This window comes from Kogia breviceps, chromosome 5, assembly GCF_026419965.1.
Source record: "Kogia breviceps isolate mKogBre1 chromosome 5, mKogBre1 haplotype 1, whole genome shotgun sequence".
NCBI lineage: Eukaryota > Metazoa > Chordata > Mammalia > Artiodactyla > Physeteridae > Kogia > Kogia breviceps.
In genome coordinates, this window is record NC_081314.1 from 53,355,078 (window position 1) to 53,376,596 (window position 21,519).

At 36.7% G+C, this 21,519-nt stretch overlaps 1 protein-coding gene across 11 annotated transcripts in view; it reads right to left on the reverse strand.

Moving 5' to 3' along the window:
• Nucleotides 1-21,519, reverse strand: part of MECOM (MDS1 and EVI1 complex locus) — a 572,749-nt gene that overhangs the window by 285,635 nt on the left and 265,595 nt on the right. For all 11 annotated transcript variants that reach the window (XM_067033981.1, XM_059065058.2, XM_067033979.1 and 8 more), the window contains exon 2: nucleotides 2,468-2,805. In XM_067033981.1, the coding sequence (XP_066890082.1) occupies nucleotides 2,468-2,805 (338 nt within the window). The remainder of the gene's footprint in view (nucleotides 1-2,467; nucleotides 2,806-21,519) is intronic.

Sequence of the window (21,519 nt, forward strand, 5' to 3'; positions counted from 1 at the left end):
AATGCGCAAGGAGGGGAACTTTGTAGGGAGAAAAGAGCAAGCATAGTACTAGAGATAGGAATGACTTGTTCAGTTATGATAGGCTGGGTTTCTCTCAAGGAAATATTTAGTACAAAATCTGATGCATACTAAGTACTCAATAACTGCTGAATCTGGGTTTCCTCTGTTCATGTTTATTTCCTTTGGCCTAAGAGGTTATTTTCTCCTTCAGTTCATCATTTTTTAAAATGAAGGAGTATCAGAAAAGAAGCCACACTAGTTAATCACAACTATTTGTCCAACCAAACAGGAGGGAAGTCAGCTACAGTTGAGGGCAAATATGACATGAGAACAATTTAAAAGAGCACACGCGAGTAGGTCAGATGCCTTTGTGCAAGTGCCTTTGTTGATCATGATTGGATTAGGTATTAACCATGGTAAGATTTTTTTAAAAAACAAAATACTAAAGTCAAGAACTCAACTGTTCCTCCGTGGATAACAAGTTTGCCAAAATCACACCCCCAAAAAAGCTCTTTCTCTGGTTTTGTTCACAATACATCTACAGCAGATAGTCTACACTCTCAAAAGTGAGAGACCATTAAAATGGCAAAGAAAACCACCGAATTGACCATCAACTGAATTCTTGAAGGAGAGAGAGGAAATGGGTGATCTTTAGCCAAAGAGTCATGAACTATTTGTAAAGTTATCTTGAATTCCAAGCAATAAAACAACTCAGTTTTGACATATTGAAAAGAATTACTTCACATTCCTCAAGGTAAGTATTTGCCCATGTATATATTGAAGACATTTTACTCCAAGGAGAAAAAAATTAATTATTTTTAAATTTCCTCTAAATATAGAACTATCCCCAGGTTCATCCCCGAATCCACAGGTATACTGTTTAAAAAGGCACAGATTTGCATTTGCCAACCCTGGAATTGCAAAATGATTTCATTATTAAGTCTTGGTTTATTCCAAGCCTTCTGGATAATCTCGAACAGTACTGCACTTGTTGTTTAACTCTAGAGATTTTGTAATAAAAGTTTAATGAGTTACTTATTAGTAGAATGTTTATAGCCATTATTTTAAGGTGAACAATAATGACGTAAAGTTTGTACGCATTTGGTTTAAAACGTATTCAACTCACATATCAGTTAATGCTACAGTGATTTGTTAACAATCTCTTATCAATGTACATGTCTAGAGGCAATGTAGCTAAACCACAACTTTACCAAAGCTGTGGCTAACAAAACTAAGAAAGGATTTCTCATTTGTAATTATGTGAAATCCAGATCTTAACTTTTAGCATTTCAGAATTTGAACAAGAATTGTTTTTATTATGGCATTTTGAGCGGATTTCATAAGGGGACACATATAAAGCAACGGGACAAAAAATTGAAATTAAGTCCTGAAGGCACTGCATATTTATTTCTATTTAAAAAGCTAACCAGATATTCTATTAATGATCATAAATATTAAGAGAACATACCAAAATAAATCTATCCAATTTCCATCTAACTGAAATACTGTGAAACCAAAGGTCAATCACATCTCCAAAAAACACTTTCTTGCCCATGTAGAAATTTCCTACAAGTTTTTCAGATATAGGTCAGATATTCCAGGAACTATGATGCTGTGATTTAACCACAAAAGTGTTTAAGGTATAAAAATAAATGGAAAATATATACATATACTGAATTTGTACAAAAATTATAAACTCAAAAGAATGACATAGTTACCTGTCCTTATCGAAACAAAATTTATTTAGATTTTGTAATCAGACCATAACTTCCCACTCTTACATATTTACAGATGGGTTCTATAAAAAGAATGACTGAAACTAGCAACTGATTTTCATATTGTTTTTTGCTGCCATTTTTACACATGAATTACTCATTAAATCAATTTGAATATAATCATCACAGGATTCAATACAGTACACACATTCTGGAAGCATGTAGAATCAAAGCAGGGTTATCATAAGAGGAGTAAAATATATTAGAACACAGAGCAAAATAAACACATAGAATGAAAGTAAAACCAAATTAACTCAAAGCCACAAAATGGAGAAGACAAATGTTTCCTCCAATCTTCCAAGCCCCCTTCCCAAAAAAGAAAAGATAAAATACAATGAACACGTCATATGACGACTTTTGTTTGCTTATGCCACATACCGTAGGGATGGCCACATTCAATGTTTCCAAATACTAATTAAAAAACTATATTTCTATCCTTTAGTATGTTTTCAAGATACTATCCTTTGATCATTCAAGGAACCAGTTGAGTTCCTTTCTATCATGCCATATCTTTAAGCAATACTTTGTTTCTATCAAGCAGTGAAATCGTAAAGGAGGTTCATCCTTAAAAATCTATTTGAAGACATTTTGCAACAAATGGAATTTGCTTATTTTATGGACACTTAAAAAAGTAATCTCTTCTTTACACATCTTAATATATATAAATGTGTTAACTCAAAATATATTCTTACCTCCCATCCATAACTGGGGTCTTTCAGGTTTGACCTCTGTTCTCCTACATAAGGCCCAAACTTTTCACCTGCTTCAATTTTCCTTTTGGTCCATATTCCAAGGCCTGCTCCAGGCATATTTGACTCTCGAAGTTCAAACTCAGCAGGAATGGGGATATCATCAGGGATGTAGATGGGGGCTTTGTAAGGAGAGCCCTCCTTCGGAGTGAACGCTTCGCTGGATGTAGCTGGAGAGCATGGCTCTTGAATATTGAGGGAGAGAGTGCTGGCTACTCCATCTGCATCTGGCATTTCTTCCAAAGGAATTTCAGGGTAGCTGCCATACACACACTCATTACCTGTGAATAAATAAAAAGTTCATAAATTCCTACTAATAGGAATTCCACATAGACAGAATTCCACATCTCAATCTTCACCTTATAAAGTTGTTGCTTTTTAAAGACAAAATAGGAAAGACCAGTGTTAAAATATGCCTGCATTAAAATCTGTTATTCATAGATGAAGGAGTGGGGAGGGATTATTGCCTCTTTGGTTTATCTGTGTTGAATCCATAAATCAAATGAGCTAATCTTTAACTGCCAGTTCTCTCATGGACCAGCTCAACCTATTATCCAGTTGGGAAACAATCAGCAATTTAAATATTATTATGAACAAAGTAGAGATGAGAAGTAAACATATGTGTACCTACAATCCTGCAAACCATCACAAATTGGGAGCTAACAGCGTTATACAATGTCTTGGAAAGTTATATCATGCAACGATATCTTGGACTAAATTGTAGGAGAGTCATGAAAGATTCCAAAGGCTTCCATGTGCAACAAGGCTTAAATTTATATGGCAGGATTATTTATTGGAATATTAATTTATGTTTGTTCTTTATTTTTCCTTTCTCATTTCAAACACATCATCAAGCCCTTGGTATTTTCTTGCCTCAGTAACTTACACAGCACAGAGAGTTAAAGTTACTTAATGCTAGTGATTCCTCTGGACATTTGTAAAAGCTAAAATCATTGAAGAAATTAGGTGAGTTTTCCAGAGGAAAAAAAGAGAAGACAGTGTCTTGGGGTGCACCAAAAAGACAGTGAATTTCCTCCAGACTGCGAAGTGGTAGAGATCAGAGGGCCTCTGCATGGAGCAGTGCCCTGGGGGAGGTGGCAAGACCATCTTCGAGGGAAGAGCAGGGTAGAGTAACTAGGAATCTGGACACTCAACACTGGAGTTCTAAGGTATCCCCAGAGCAGCACAGCACCACACCTGTAGTAAACGATAACACCGTATCAGCCTTAAGATCTTTATGCAACTTGGGGGTGGGAGGAAGCATAAAGAGTAATGACTGAGCTTGAATTTCCCACCAGTTGAAGGAGATTTCAGTTATCTTAAAGCAAATAAACATGTTTCCACTAGGATTATGGACTGAGAGCCATACCTAATTTGTTCAATTTGTAGACCTTCAAGGGAGGGAACCAAGAAAAATGGGTTGATATTACAAGAAGACAGATTTCAATCAGACCCATCCAAAGGTAAATGGATTACCTTAAGTTCCCCAGCACAGGGGCTCTAATATAGCCTAGATAGCCATGAATTAATGATGATATGGAGAAACTGTAGCTTTAGGTTGAAGAACTAGATGACCCTTAAGATCCTACCAACCCTACAGTTCTATGAATTATTAAAATCTTCCAAGATAGTTTATTGAGCTAGAGGGTAGAAAACCTGAGTTCTATCCCAAATTCCTTCTCTGATTCTCTATGGAAATTAATTAACTATAAAACCTATTAACAATTGTCCATCAAGTACTGACTTCTCTTAAAGTTTTGTGAAGTGCAAAAGTGATTGTACATGCAAAAGTGTCTTTCTAATGAGGTGCTTGGTTCTTGATTCAAACAATGAGATAATGCCATTTAAACCAAGCACAGAACCAAATCAGGACCCAAAGTTATTCCTATGAGACATTTGATCTCAACATAACAAGCTCATTATCATTCAAGTTCAGCATGTACAAAATCTTGCACATTATCATCTACTCTCAAATCGAGTCTCCTGCCCACTTCCCCATTTCCATTAAAAATAATATTTCCCCCAATTATCCATGTTCAAGGTTCTAAAATAACATAGATATTTTCTCTCCTTCATCCTCAGTCTATTCAGTCATTAAATGCTGTCCATTCTTCTTACAAGATTTGTACCTTCATCCCATTCTTTCAATCCATGTTTTCATTCATTCCTGAATTTTCTAACAGTCCTCTAACTGGACCTTCAAACCGCCAACCTCTTTCCAGTATCCCTCAACACTGAGCCTGTACAATGCTGCTGAATTTATTTTCCTGGCATATCAACTTTCCTGTGAAATAGCCTCTAGTAATTCCTAATGTCCACAAGTAAAACCTAGAGTTCTTAGGCTTGGAATAGAATCTCTTTCATTTTGAAAGCAATTTCTTTCTCTCTTAATCTCAACACTCCTCAGTAGGAGCCTTCAGGCCAGAATAAGCTTATCCCTGACTTCTGAGCTCAGTGGTTCTTCCTGCCAGGTTACCCTATCTCAGTCCCTTTGTCCATCCAACTTCTAGTCATTCTCTATGTCAACTCCCAACTTAACTCCTTGCCATCCCATTTAGCATAAGTATCCCCCTTCTTTGAATTCTCACATAATTTCCTCCCTCTGATGATCAAATAATTCTGCCTATTGCTACCTAGAGTTTAATATGAATAATTCTTTTATTCAAAACTAGGAAATAGACCCTTAAAGGGAAAACTCAAAACTCACTCTTTTTAGGAATTCTCCAAGTGATTCTCATAAAGGTGCTCAAAAAATACTTGTTACATAGATAATTAACCTAATGTATAATTTTATTGAACTACTAAACCAAACCAATATTTTTCTACCAAATATAGGAAAGTATTTTGATCCTGAAAAGCATCTTTAAACCGATAGAAATGGAACACTAAAGATTACAAACTTTTCTCTAAGCCCAACATCAAAAGAAACTATTTCAATAATGCCCCCAAAGAAATACTATCAGAGAAATATACTTCACGGTCCAAACACCTTTGATAAAGTCTATCTAATTTTATTCTTCAGGGAGATTTTTCATTTCAACCTAAGAGCCAAAAGTTCTCTAGCACTCTTGATACAGCTAAAAACATAAAAAATCTCTCTAGAGTTGTAACATTTAACTACTGCAAATGCAGAGTTACTTTACAGATTCTTAAAGGAATTTGTCACTCAATGTGAAGATTTTGGTTTTTTTGAGAAGTGCTAAAAATTGGAAGACATTTTGTAATCTATAGACTTATCCATTTAAACAGCAGTAAACAAAAATGCTTCCAAATGAATAGAACTATTTCCTCCAGTAATTATCCATTAAAGGTCAGTAAAATCTCCCCTATTGCCTCAAAGGGTTAAATTAGTCATACTGTCAGTTCCATCAGAGTGATCTCAAATCTTAAAAAAGGATAGAGACAAAGCCATCTGGGCCCTCCCCCTGACATAGCTGACCCCATGCCTTTGAGTTACCCACAAACTTTCCCAATGCATAATTTCTAAACTAGTGAGTTTGGATTTTAATTCCTGTGGTGACAAAATACACGTGTGCCCAGGCTGCTGCACAGAAGAATTTGAATTTAAAACCTAAATGCAATTCTGCTTACAATAGCATAAAAATCCAATTAAACCTAAAGGACAACTTATATAGGTCAAGCAAATCCAGGAGAAAGACTTACGGTCCTATTCATCCACATGCAGGCGTTAAAATGTATATACAAACTCAGGCAATTTGTTTTCAAGCCACTGTTAATCTAGTATCATCTGAATTAAATAAATATAAAAAGAGCTGTGGTAACAAAAAATGGAAATATAAAACTGCTGAATTTTACATATCAAAACATGTAACAATATTTCAATGTAATCTAGCATTATGAAATGTTCAACAGCAAATGCAGTTTATCATACTGCATTCAATATTTGCATAAACCAAAGTAAACTACTGTCTCCATGTACATTACTCAAGATCTATCCAAAAAGCTGCTAAAACATTTCATCTAAATGACAAACTACCTCAATAATCATATCTCCATTAAATCTCTGTTATTGAGGAAAAATTGGTAGATCTTTTCCCTGAGCTATAACTACAGTTAATTAAAGCATTGCTCAGATATCATATGACAGATTGGGCACATTTACAACAGGTAAGTAGCAGGTAAGAAGTGCTATATACATCAGTGCTCCCATAAAGATAAATAACCCTTGTAACTTCTTGGATCTGAACCACCTGCTACTGGAATTTGCTTCTTGCATCCTTTAGGTGTGTCATTAACTGAATGAGGACAGAAGGACAAGCTTATTGTTCAATTTGAGGCAAATGACGGGAAATGCTCTTGGAAATCAGACTCTTCAATGCAACTTTTAGGTGTTCTGATATCCCTGGAAACCAAGAAAGCGGCCACACTTGTATTAGATTATATTTATTTCTATGACTCTGAATAACTACCATAAGGTTTCCACTTGAAGAGATGCATTTTGAAAACATATCAGAATCTGCAAAGAGGAAATTGCAGAAATAGTAGTGATAATAATAACTTCTACAGATGTATCTATGTTTTCTCACAATCCAATGAGAAAACTATGGTGAGAAGAATAACCTTCCATTTTGCAAATGCGTAACCTGATACTCAAGGACGCTAATCGGTATATACAAAGTCAGCTGAGACTAGATCCCAAGTATTTAAATCCACTCCTCCCTTTAACTCTTAGGCAACTTGCTTTTTTTCTTTAAAGATATGTTTTAAAGTTTGTTTTTTCAAAATTGTGGCCCTACCCTGTGAATAGTTTATTTTTTCACCTTTTCACTTGATATATGAACACTTCCTTATGGTTTTAAAAATATTAAACTATATTTAATTGCTGTATAATATTCCATAATATAAATCCATAATAAGTGAACTATTTGCATAGTATTTATTTATGTTGCTTCTAATTTTCTGATACCATAAATACCACTGAAATGAACGTTCTTTCATATAAATATTTCTTTTCATCTATTTTAATTTCCCTAGGTTAGATTCCTGTAAGAAAGCTTAGTGAGTATTGACAGATTGCTTATCAGAGGTATATACCAATTTATACTTCTAGCAACCATACTGGCATTTATTATTATGTCATGTTTTTAAGTTTTATTAATACAATGGAAAAGACTGTATATCTATTGTTGCTTTAATTCACATCTCAATGATTACTAAGACTAAATATTTTTGTCATTCCTATTTCTCCTTTTGCAAGTTATTCATTGTTTCTATGCAGCTTTAATTGGGCTTTTATTGGTCTGTCTTATTAGTCATAAAGAAATGAGCCCTTTGATATAGTTTTTGCTACTATCCCCAGTAGATCATTTATCATTTGTTTTTTTTTAATGGGGTTTTCATTGTACAAAATTTTTAACTTGTATGGAATGAAGTCTATTTTTCCTTTGTGATTTTTACATTTTTCTTAGAAAGTCCTTACCCATCCTAAGAAAAAAAAAAAAAGATTCTCTTGTATTTTCTTTGAGCTTCATAGTTGCTTTTCTACCAACCTTGGATTACCAATGATTTACTGCTGAGTGAAAAGCAGAGAAAAATGATTTCATTTATTTGAGCTCCTGTGAACGGCAGGCTAGGAAAAAAAATGCCATTTCACTCATAATTCTTTGGTTCTTATTTGCAAGGCTGGCCTAAAATGCCTTCTCTTTTTGTGGGTTTTACATAACTCACCATTTGTTTAACTTGGCCCCTCTGCCTAGTTTAACTGCAAATCTTCTGGGCAGATGCCATTCAAAATCCTGAGTTTCACCATTAATAGCATTCCGTACCCGTCATATAATACTTATCACTCAGCATTATCATTAGTGATACAAACATAAATAATTTTCCTCTCTACTCTTCCTCACATGATAGAAAATATTTAGCAACTAAATAGTTTAATATTAAAATTAAAAGCATATATATGTAGTTTGACTCTAAGACAAATTTCCTTAGACATTAAACAAGAAATCTGTTCTATATACTCAGCTGTACACACATAACACATATAATAGACACATCTATGTGCATTTGTAGTGTGCTTGTGTGCTCACTAATCTTAAAAATAGGCTGAGACAGAAACATGGTTTGAAATCTCAGGCAGACTGGTTGAGATCAAAACTACATGAAACAACTACCAGGAGGAGACCAGCAAGGGAATTGAACAGATTAGGTAACTCAGAAATTTAGACATTTCCCCCCATTATGTTCCTCATTGCAGTTTTGTAATAAAAACATGAGCAAACTTCAAAGGAAGCTCTGTAGTAAAGGTTAATTGCTACTAAAGAAGAGGGTGGACCTGAGCGCCAGTACTTTGTGCCCAACTTGAGAGCAGACAGGAAGGATTACACGTGGCTGAGAGCTGCGGATGCGTGCCCAGCTCCACGAGCAGAGCAGGCGCTGCCAAACCTCAAGCCCCACCGGGGAACTCCTGGTAGGACGCGAGCGCATGAACACGAATCCAAGAGTTGGTGCCTGCTAACGGTAGGGCAGGGCGGGGCGGGGCGGGCCGGGGAGGGAGGGGGAAGACATCAATTTCCTTCCAAAATTCAAACCGGACATGCTCTTCTGCCCTTGTTAGGACAATTCCAGAGCGTTGACCGAGGCCTGTTGCCGAGAAAACAGAGGAGCCTGCTCTTCTGCACCAGCAACGCAAACAATCAATGCGCGCTGGGCTTGGGGAAAGGGTGGAGTCCAAGTCATGCCAGATGCACAGAGCAAAGAAGGAGGCTCTGAACTGGCCCGCTGAATAGTGTGTGAGAATGGCCCCAGACAGTGAAATTTAGGATCCCAACGAAAGGAAACTAGTAAAAGTAAGAAAAACGAATTTCCAGAAAGCTGACTTAAACTAGCTTTGAAGCGCCGTAGAAAGGGTCCAGAGGCACAGGCTGAGAAAATAGAGGCATCTAATAGAATGGAAGCTGCTGATGGACATGGTCTTCAGGATGATCTGCCTCCAGCAGAGAGGGGTGAGAAGAAAGTAGACGTCATGGAATCTGCTGACACTGGATTGCATTTGTAGAATCCATGTCTCAGGAGGCCATTATTTTTGTGAAATAACGTATCAACATGGTTTGGCACATGGAATTTTTTCAGTGATCTTCTAAGCTTCCTAGCACCTCTAGTATTTGCTACTTCCTTGTACCAGAGTATTCCATTTCTTCCTTATGGAACTTTTTCCCCCAGGGTTTCCTAAAAATATTCTGTTTATGGGCTGTGAAAATGACCCTAAAATTATGAAAGAGTGTTGGGAGGCAAGCGAGGAAGATGGCAAAAAATACCACAAGAGTTGAAAGTAAAGGACCAAATCAGTGAACAAACATTTATCTTTCTCTTGGGATTGTGGCATACCCCTTTCTTGTCCTGGGGTTTTAAATTTGGTTAAGAGTTTCTCCACTCTCCTAGGAATTTCACAGACATTTCACTAAAGGAGTATGGTTTGTGAATTAAACTGGTAGCTTCTAAGCTCTTATGAAATGGGTTTGGCCACTTCCAAAAGTTCCTCATCAGAGATGGAATTAAGCTTTTTAAAATTGGTTATGGAAAGAAATTGCCAGAAAATTCATAGTTGAGGTACCAGTAAAGCCCTTTGGAATCTACTTACAGAATCTAAAACAGCTAAAATAAAGACATTAAAGCTCTGTGAGCACTACTCCAAGGAAAAACATGACCTGGTTAATGTTTGGCTTATTCTGTTGTTCAGGGAGACCCGATCACCAATACCCACTGGAATGGCCAGGTAAGAACAGACTTATCACATATCACATACTGTTTCTTTTACATTATAACTATGTGCCTCCACTCTCTTTTAGCAAGACAAATTTTTAAGAGACTTTTGGCAACCTTTGACCTGATGGCTTTTCTCATAAGCTTTTTATATCCCCAAAGTGATTTTCCTTCAGATTCATTTAGAGTAAAATAGAAATGCCCTGAAATTATGTCGCAGCAGACTGGGTGGTTACTCTCAGGCAGTCTGAAATGACCAGAGTACAGCCTTTCAGTATTCAAGCCATATCTACAGTAATTATTTGCCAGCGTATCTAAAAGAAGGCAGGCATTTCCTGTTGCACACAAATGGGACACTCTTATCTAAATTACTGTTTAAACAGGTATTTAAGAAAAGACTATCACAGGCAGGAATTTACTGATGACGGAACACATTAGTTTAGGGCTGGACACATTAGTTGAGGACTAACCATTGTCAGGAAAGGAAGCATATCAGCATCAGGAAGGTATAGGGAATATTTTATAACTCCCATATGGGTCAAGTTGGGGGATTTGTAAACTATGCCGTTTGCACTCAGGAAAAGCAGGAGTGGCACAAGCCCTGACGTGGAGGTCCGGATTCCGCAATAAGTCTCCACTACCCGGAGTAACCTTGAGAGTCAGAGCTTGAGACTCATAGCTTTTTGGGGTCCCTGTTTCCTTATCCATAAAATAAGCACATTGGACAAGTTCAGTCCCAGGTCCATTCCACTCAAGCAATCTCAGTTCTACATAATGAAAACCAAAGGATGGTCAAAGTTTGGCGTACCAGAAGCTTATATTTCCTGGAAAGACACTTTGAGAATTGGTTTGGTCTCTCCCAACATGTAACCTAGGAGAGACTGTACTCTGGCTGCCCAACTTTGTTCTAACCAGTGAAACTGGAATTTATTCCCAGTAGAGGCTTATAAAACTGGGCTGTTATTCTCACATTAAGTAGACTGCCCTCTGGTGAGGGCTGTGGTTTACGTGTGGGCAGAACGTGTGGTTTACTACCTCTAATTTGTTTATGTTGTTGATGGTGGTTTCAGAAGAAAGCTGCAGCCCTTCACATGCTGAAGAGTGACCTGATTTGCTTCCTTTAAAAAAAAAAAAAAAGTGTTTCAAGCTGGGGAGGAGAGCATGAGGGTGCATTAATGTGCCATTGCTAACAGAGGAGCAACTAGGATCCCTTTGACCACAGAGCTGCTTCATCCAGCTCTGCATGTGAAATGAGAGCCCCAACTTGTTTATTATAATTACCTAAGTGTGGCTTGGTGGCTTTTGGCAGAGATCCTTCCTGCCTCCAAAGGAGAGATCAAAACTCAGGAGCTACACGTTAAAGGAAGGAGCAGGGAGTGTATTTTGTAACAAGGAGACTGAATTCTAACATAAACTAGGTAAAAATATTCAAAACAACCCTCAAAGATGAAGATCAAAAAGTAAATGAGATTGCCCTCCACTTTCTACCATATCATAAACAAAGATAGGTGTGCAGGAGAACTGAATAAACAGTGTAAATATAAGTTCAAGTTCATTGTCACAGCTAACTTGATGCAGACCCTTCCCTGTTGCTACAAAACAGAAGAGCTTTCTTATAGCCAGGAGTTCTACATAAAGAAAAGAAAATAATTATGCATGTCTGGCAGAAGAGGGAGTTGTAGCAATGGCTTGCCGATAAAAAGGAATGTGAACAAGCCATAGAACGCTAACCTAACCACACTCTGAGTTTGATAAGGAGCAGAGAGTGCCCAAAAGAATGAAATTGTGTTAGTCTCAAAATTAGGTTTTATTTGAAAATGAACAATGGTCCTTGTTCTCACAAGGCTTGGTAACAAGGACAACAACAACCTATGATCTTAAAGTGATTCTGTGGGGAAATTCCTTGATTTGGCTGATTTCAGCTTGGATTCTCGCCACATTGCAAATACAGTATCTTCAGTGTAAAGTTTAGATGGTTCCAAGGAGTGCAATTTTCTGCCCCTATTTCAAACTCTAAAGGCCCCCATATGGAGTTTCCCAATGGTACATCATATAAACGTAAAATCATTCAAAACCATGGGGATGGATGGAGTGTCACTGAAAAACATAAAGAAAGGGTTTTTTATAATTTGAGAAAACATTATACACTTTGATAAAAAATGTTTTCAGGAAAAATATGAACAGATGTAGCATGTATATGTGTATACATACACTAAATAGCACTTATGATTTGAGAAGGGGTAATTTCAACATTGCTAAGTGGTAACACAAGCTAGGTATTTAACGGAATGATATAATATTACAACTTCATAGACTACCAAACTATGTATGGTCTCTGGAAATTGTCATTATCAACATGTACAATAACTAGTAGCATTAGGTGGTCTGTACAGTATCCTTCAAGTCTAATTGAGTCACACAGTCTAAGACACTTGATGGGCACCAGGCACTGCCTCCTAATGAGAACTGACTTTTAAAGAAAGGCATTCAGGACATCTTCTATATAAATTACTATCGTTTGCAGCAAGAGAGGATTATAAATGTTTGCTGGCAAAAACTAAATTTATTTACAAACTGGGTCTAATTTACTCATGGCTCCAGTACAATTGGCTTTTGTCGAAATATTTATGTTATCTGTACTTTTGCCTCACTAAACTCTACCACAATCATAAACACTGTTGAAAAATTATTTGCAGTTAGCAGGATTTAAACTACCCATTATATCACCAGCTAGTGCCAGTAAACTTTTGCACTGGTTGATAATGTTTCCTCTGTGGAATAAATATACATTTGACTGTCAAAATCTTTGGTGGGCTCCATACTTGGAAACTTAAGTATTAAACAGATGTCCCAGACTTCACCAGTTTTGTGTGACTGCTTCAATCACACATTCCAACTGAAATTTTGTGGTTAGATAGACTACAAAAGTGCCCAGATTTCAATTCTTTCCTAGCATTAGGAGAGGAATTAGATGATTGAAGTGTGGGGGTGATACTCTTTGCCCAAGATGCTACTTCTCGGACTTAGTCATTTACCCACCCCAAAACATTGATTTGGTACCATGCTGTGCCTGGAACTGTGCAAGTTGCTATGGCTCGGTATAGAGTTGAATAAAATCAAACTTCTGCCCTCAAGAAACTTAGAGTTGAGTAGTGAAGACAGAGATGGTAACAGGTATATGACTATGCAATAAAATAAGATCTAAAATGAGTTTAGGAAGAGTGATGGCTGTTAAGAGTTGAATATAAGTAACTGCAATTGGGCATGCCAATCTACAGAATTAGGTGAAATGGGTAAAGGGGGTCAAAAGTTGCAAACTTCCAGTTAAAAAATAAATAAGTCATGGTGACATAATGTACAGCATGGTGACTATAGTGAATAACACTGTATTGCATATTTGAATGTTGCTAAGAGAGTAGATCTTAAAAGTTCTCATTACAAAAAGAATTTGTAATTATGCATGGTGACAATGTTAACTAGACTTACTGTAGCAATTACTTTGCAATATATACAAATATCAAATTAGTACACCTGAAACTAATATAATGTTATATGTCAATGTTACCTCAATAAAAAAATGGAAAAAAACAAGAATAAATCTCTTCTTTCAATTCTTGGTAGAAATGCAGTTGTCATTCACATTTATTTCTTAGATTCACCACGTTCTTCACGGTAACAAAAGGATCAAATAAGGCATGATTGGGACTTCCCCAGTGGTACAGTGGTAAAGAATCCGCCTTCCAATGCAGGGGACGTGGGTTTGATCCCTGGTTGGGGAACTAAGATCCCACATGCCGCGGGGCAACTAAGCCCACACGCCACAACTACTGAGCTCGCGCGCCTCAACTAGAGAGCCCGTGTGCCCTGGAGCCCGGGCGCCACAACTAGAGAGAGAAAATCCACACGTCACAACTAGAGAGAAGCCCACACACCACAACAAAATATCCCGCATGCCTCAACGAAGATTCCGTGTGCTGCAACTGAGACCCAATGCAGCCAAAAAATAAATAAGTAAATAAAAATTAAAAATGGTTTTTTAATTGCATCAACTTAAAAAAAAAGGGATGATTTACTCTCACAGCTTCTAAATAACTCAAAATGATGAAACGAACAGGTTCTACAACAGCATTGCCCACATTTCTATTAAAAAATAAACCAAGAAGAAAACTACATGGAGAAGTGGATGGTTTCCCTGTCATGTAACTAGTAAAAATGTATTTCTGCGTGGTCTACTTCACTGCAAAAAGACTAAAAGTTCTCCTGTAAACCAGGTGGGACTGCTGGGATGCCAGTGAAACTCCCACTAGCCTATAAATGGCCCAAACCACAGCATTTACCTTCTAGTTTGAATCGAAAGTTGTGCTAAACAGACCAGAGGTAGTTCTGCTTGACCTCAGAACAGTGCTGTATTCAGAGGGAAGACTGGCCGGATCACCCTGGAGTCTCCAATTTAAAGCAACAGTTGTCAGAGAAAACGGCAGCACTACTATTTTCTGGTGTCCCACACTACTCAATAGATGATGGTCCTTTCCCAAATAATATCCACATATGCCTATGATGGTCTAAGAAACTTAACTAAAAGCAAAAGTAGCAAAATAAATTTGAGAGCTGTATTTATGTGGTGGAAAAAAATCTCAAAAAAGAATCTATTCATCAAGGTGCTTTGTGAAAGAGGAATACCCAAAACCTAATATTTGTAACTTCATATTTCATAGTATATACATAAAATATTGTGTTGCCTACTTATAACAACATTATCTAAAATGACTCTTACTTCGATCCAGGTATTATTCTCCAGAATAAGCAAAATCTCAGTGATTTTGTTTTATGCTTTTGCTGATCATTTTATGGATTCATTCCAATAAATCTTCTTTAACAAACTGCTTCTTAAATAGGTTATAGCTGTTAAGTATAGCTAAGTTAATAGTTGAGCTGTTAAATATAGTTAAGTTAAAATCTTTTGGCATCATGTTGCTTAACTGATGAAATAATTGATTACAATATCCATTTTTCATAGCATTGTAGAAACTCAGAGCTAAAGAAGCTAGAAAATTATCAGTGTACTCATCTAAACATGTAAGATGCTTGTTGATTCAAATATATTGTTCATCAGTCCATGTAAATGTATATAAGCTATGACTGCTTGAGAGGAAAAATTGCAAATATTATAATTCTATCAAAAGTATATAATGTTAAGAAAATCCTCTGGGGGCAGGAGAGATTCCTAAAGCATATGAAATAATTATGCAATAACTTAACAAGCCTCATGCTGTTATTATTTTTGTTGTTTTTGTTGCTCTCCCTGTTATATTACTCTATCTACTTCACTCAACTTTTTAGTACTCATCACCACTATTAAATCTTAGCAACTATGATTCAACACATGCCACAAACCGTTCATTATTTAGTCAACAAGACTTTTATATGCAAAGCACCACACGGGGTGGGGGGTCACACAAAAAAGAATAAAGTGAAATTGCTGATTTCAAAGAACTTATAACATAGTCAGGGACATAAGACAAATGCCCAGGAAGAATTAACTTTATAATACAAAGCTGCAATGAACAGAGTCAAGTGAATGGTATAGAAAACAAGAACTACAATAATAAACACTAAAAGTGATTTCCTCCTTTTTAAGAGAAAACTGAAGTGGAAGATGGCTGAAAATTCTACCTGTGATAAAGACAGATAATTGAGAGAATTGTGAAACAAAAGGTTATAGACTGTGGCTGAGCCTTGGAGAGGTAATGACTTTTAATTGGATTGAGTTTATCATATTCACAGAGGTACAGCAGACACAGAAGAAAGGATTAGAGTGATTTCCACTTTCCATTATTTGGCATAATGAGCAAACAGAGGGTGGTCCACATCTCTCATACATATTATGAGCCATAGGAGATGCTTAGCATGTCAGTTTTTGGTAGCATTGAGCTTTCCTAAATAAACACATTTATTTGGACATAGTTAAGTCAGAAGAAGTCACCTGGCAAAAAAAAAGGCTACAGGTCATTAATTTGAATAGTGCAAAGGATTTATGAATTTTTAAATTAACCCTCCTAAATCTCAACACCATTTTGAACAGTAGGGTATATCTGCATTTTCCTTCAAAGTTTAGCCAGCTTAAAAGGGTCAAATGAAAATACTTGGCTAAAGAAAAACCAGCTGAGCAGACTTTCTTTCTTCTAGGTGGAAAAGGGGTACATTATAAATTCTTTCCAAAACAGCATTATTTACATCAAGTCAAAACACATACAAAAAACAAACAGACAAAAAACTTGTGTAAATATGTGGTGAGTCATAAAAGGATCAGGCAATTTGCCCACCCCAAATTCAAGTGAGCCCAAGTAGGAAAGTTTATGAAAGCACACCTCCACCAAAATTCTTCTAGACTATAAGGTGACGAGAGCAGGGAGCATGGTGCCTAATTTACTGTAGAAATCCCCCCACCAAAGTTTCTAGGTCATGATAATAATTTAATGTGTAGTTGATGACTCAAAAATGTCAGACAAAGCAAACCAGTTGTGCTAGAAGTAGTGAGTGGTATCTTTTTCTTTCTCTAAGTTGAGAAAGTCTAACAGATATGTGCAAAAGGCATCACACAAATTGTGCCTGCAGTCTGTTTAAGGATACAGTAAAAGTGTCCCACTGAAGGAAGGGAAAGTGCATGCTGAATCTACATATGCTTCTGTACACACACACATACACACACACACACACACACACACACACACACACACACACACACTCCTAATGCTCAAAATCCTAATAGATGAATTTAACCAAATGGAATCAATTCAGAGTTTGTACCATGTCCTCACATTGCAGCCTCTTCAAATACATTTGTTAGAAGAAGAGTAAAAATAGACAAACAAAAAATCCCTATATGGGTAATCCATATATTTATCCTTTCCTCAAGATTTTTACTGAGTCCTCCTGGAAGGAAGATTGGTAAACCAATATCAAATATTGCCAGCTAAATTTGATTCTCCAGCATTTATTGCAACACCTGCTATGAACCAGCTGTACTTTGTAGGTTGTAGAATGTAAGCTTCACAAGGGTAGGGACCCTGTCTGCTTTGTTCACCAATGTGTCTGCAGCACCAGACACTATGGCACTATGGTAAATGGTCAACAAATACTTAAAAGAATAAATAAATATAGGAATAGATAAATACAGAAATGAGCCTTCAAGGAGTTCAGAGACAAGAGCAGCTATCCCAAACCAGACTGTGCATCCAAATTTCACTTGGAGCTTATTTTTTAAAGTACAGACTTTATGGCATTTCCAGATCTAGCAATAAAGAAGCCTTGTTCATATGATAGAATCATTGTTCATAACATCTCCAGCTTCCTAGTATATAGCCTCAACCCACAATATCACAAGTAAATTCAGATAAACTGTAAACCACAGCCCCAAGCCAATTCCTGTTTAAACCAGAAGACCACATGGGATTCAAGTCCACCTAACTAGTTATGTGGCCCTGGGAAAGTCTCTCAATCTAGTTGAACCTCAGTTTATTTATCCATATCTGACATTTGCTCAATATGGTAGCCACTAGACACATGTGGCAACTGAGCATTTGAAAGGTGGCTACTCCAAATCAATAGGAGCTGTTAAGTTAAAATTATACACCAGGTTTTTAAAACTTGGTACAAAAATTGTAAAATATCTAGTTGATATCAAATATCTTGGTATTGTAAAATACCAAGTTTTTAAAACTTGGTACAAAAATTGTAAAATATCTAGTTGATAGTTTTTGTATATTGATTATGTACTGAAATGATACAATTTGGGATACAGTGGGTTAAGTGAGATATACCAATAAGATTAAGTCTCCCTGTTTCTTTTTACCTGTTTTAATGGAGCTACCAGATATTTTTAAATTAATATATGGTTCTCATTTATATTTCTATTAGACAACACTGGTTTTTAAAATACTTGTGACACAAAATCACAGTAAAAATCAGAAGAAATAATCCATTTGAGCATCTTTTGTATACTTTAGAGGAAACTGTGCATGCCCAAAGTCAATATCATTACTATTAGGAAAGATTCTCTTGTCTCTAGGTCTTAAGTGACAGTTCTTAAAGGTCAGTGTCTTTCAGATCTACCTGCATTCAGATAACAAAAGGTAATGAAATGGTTCATGAACGATTCATTCTCTACCATTCCCCTAGCAATAATCTCTCAATAAACACTTGTTGAAACCAAATGTAAAGAAAGATCAATGTGGTCATTGACATGGTACAAAAAGATAAGTTCTCCTGCCAAGAGCTGTGCGATGATGCAGGAAATAGCCTGGACTGAGTATGGTTAGAGGAGGCATTATTGGACAATGAGCAATAAGCAATGTTTGATAATGGGAAATGATAAACTTTTCCCATAATTTTAGCCCAAAATGCACAGAAGAAAAAGTCATGGGATTAATTTATCTCTTCTCCTATCTCTTGAGTAGGGCAGTTCAATTCCTCCCACAACATCCCATTTCAACACTTCAAAAAGAACATGTGCCTTGAAAGATAAAAGAATACAATAAAAGAACACGAAGAACTTTCTTGCTGTCCTTTCATTACTATGGTGTAATTGGTGAACATCCAAAAATACCTCTTAAGTCTCAGCTGATGGATGAAGATGGAAACAGGTACACTTGGGATGTAAATACCTCACAATACCCTGATAACATTCCCAAGACTTTTAAGAAGTTCAGTAGTAGGAAGACGGGGCAAACCTACCCAGAGTTCTCCAAAGTTCTTATATGCGAAAGTGAGGAGTAGCCAGGGTTCCTTTGGGGTAGAAAATTGAATTGTCATATGCAGCTTATTCTGTACTCTTACTAGATCATGCCTCTAGACATTTATGTATATTAATTGACATATTTACTGCAATGTAAGGCAGTTGCTAACCTAACATTCCAGCCTTTGTTCCAAACCTTGTATAATTTTCTTCCAGGCTGTTGATTTTGGAGTGGCTGTGTAAGCCTGGTGAACTGCTAGCAATGACTGATCAATCAACAATTTGAAAGCTTCTGGTTCATCCCAATACCTGGGAGCTACTTTGATAAACAGCATTCTTGGAACTATGTAAAATGTATGTGTGGGAACATGGCAGGTTATTGTTCTTATTTTTTATTTATATTTAAACAAAATATTCTGTTTACAACAAATCCCCACTTGCTCTAAGATTATTCTGTCCTGAACTCAATTCACTAAAGCTCTGTGTGCACTTACATCAATGTTTTCTTTATAGATTTAATGATGGCCTCCAATTTATCCACAGTTGGGGGCACATTAATAATAATAAAAATATAAAAATTCCCTACATCCCATCTTAAGACCTGGATAAAGGGATTGAAGAACATGTAAGACAATTGCTTTCCTGGATGCTTATACGGTGCTAAAGGTGCATCATTCTCCCAAGAAAGTTTTATCCTGGGTCAAGATTGACACTCATTTTAGAAAGACTTCGTGGGGTTAGAGCTCATCCATTTTCTTCTCAAAAATTGGTCACAGCTTTCTGGAGACCTCAGAAAATTCTTTCATGATTGGTCATAACCAATTTGCCCATCTTATGCCTTTAATGCATCTTATAATCTAGCCACAATGATCTATTTCACGTTCGTGAGTGCAGAGTTTGGTTTCTCTGTGTTGTTTTCCTTGACAACCTTCTGTTCTCGAATGTCCTTTCCTCATTCTCCATCACACTGCTCCCTAGTGAAGTGTACTCCTGTTCTGAGAGCGAGGGATGGAGCAGTGAGCAAAACCAGCAATGCCCCTGATCTCAAGAGCCTTATAGCCTGGAGGGTAGAGAGAGAAAGGAACCAACGCATAGCTGGACAATATGAGAGAGTCTTAGGTGCTGAGGAGAAAATTAAGCAGTTAGAAATGTGGTGGGTGACTACTTTAGATAGGGAGGGCCTCACAGAGGATGCAACACTCAAGATTTATACACTGAAACTCTTTCAGATCCAGTTTAGATGTCATCTCATCTGCTAAGGGTTTCCAGTCTACGTGTCCACCACCTCCCCAAGCAGAGTGAGCGCCTTCCTTTTTGTATCGCAGAGAATATAAAATGTACCTCAGAATATATTCTTCTGTCATTTACCCTGGTGCTATTATAGTTAGTTGTTTTCATGTCTATTTCCCCGTTCTGATTTTCAGCTACTTGAGGGCAAGGGCTATGTCTCAATTATCTTTATACCTTCCTCCAATGCTGTGAATATAGTAGATGCTCAAATTCAAATTGAACCAACTTTAGAAAATGCTAATTGTGAGGACTTTCATTTTTAGAAGCTGTACTTTGTAGCTCACCCAGCTCGGCATCTTAAGCAGATTTTAAAGGAAACTATTATCCACAAAAGTCATTGCCACCACTGGAAATAGAGGTATTTTTTAGAGGATTTCTAAACTATTAAGCATTCAGAATACTTGCTCAAACAAGTGATAATTGCCAAGTGCTCTTGCAGAGGAGGTTAAAGTTTGGAAACAATGATCTTTTCCAATAAATTTCATACAATTACCCCTTGATCCAAAAAGGGAATTCTCAAGCTTTCTGTTTGAAAATATCCCACCCCCCCGCAAATTGAGAATTCCCCAGTTGAAAAGAATCAGAAAGAGAGGCTTTTGGTTAATAAACTAGAGCACTGAGCTGAACTTTACACAACACAAGCTGGATTTCACAACAGCCAGTGAGAGTAAGCACAGAGTTTGAAAATTCTACCAGAAAGTTTTGGGTTTTGTTTCTGTGTTTTTTTAATAAACACTTGGCTCTTTTGTTCTGAGCTCAAAGACTGTGCTCAACAGAGTCCTCTATTCTTCAAGTGACACCTTTAAAAAAATAAGTAAATTGCTCAAATACAAGAATTAATGAGACAAATTTTAAAATGCCCTTTTCTGAAGAATCCAAGTGTTCTTACTTATGGAATCTGATTCTGAAATTCCAATTTAATAAATAAGCTCCCAACCCCCTACCACAAAAAGGAATGTCTCCAAGTTTAGACTGAGGTAGGATAAATATGCCACATTCTATTTCAAATACCAAGAACAAGGTAAGTATTTTCCCTGCTGCTTCCCTGCCCTGTAATTTGACATCCATTTTAATGATGCTTGCTTTATTGCTTGTCAGAAAAGTGAAATGGCCTGTCAATTTTATGGAGTTTCTCCTACCTTTTGGATGGTTATATTACATTTTGAAATAAGTGTATAGCTTGCCCATCCCCTTTTTTTTATCCTAAATGGTGCATGTGTGGGTTTGGTACTTGACTGCCAGTGGAATG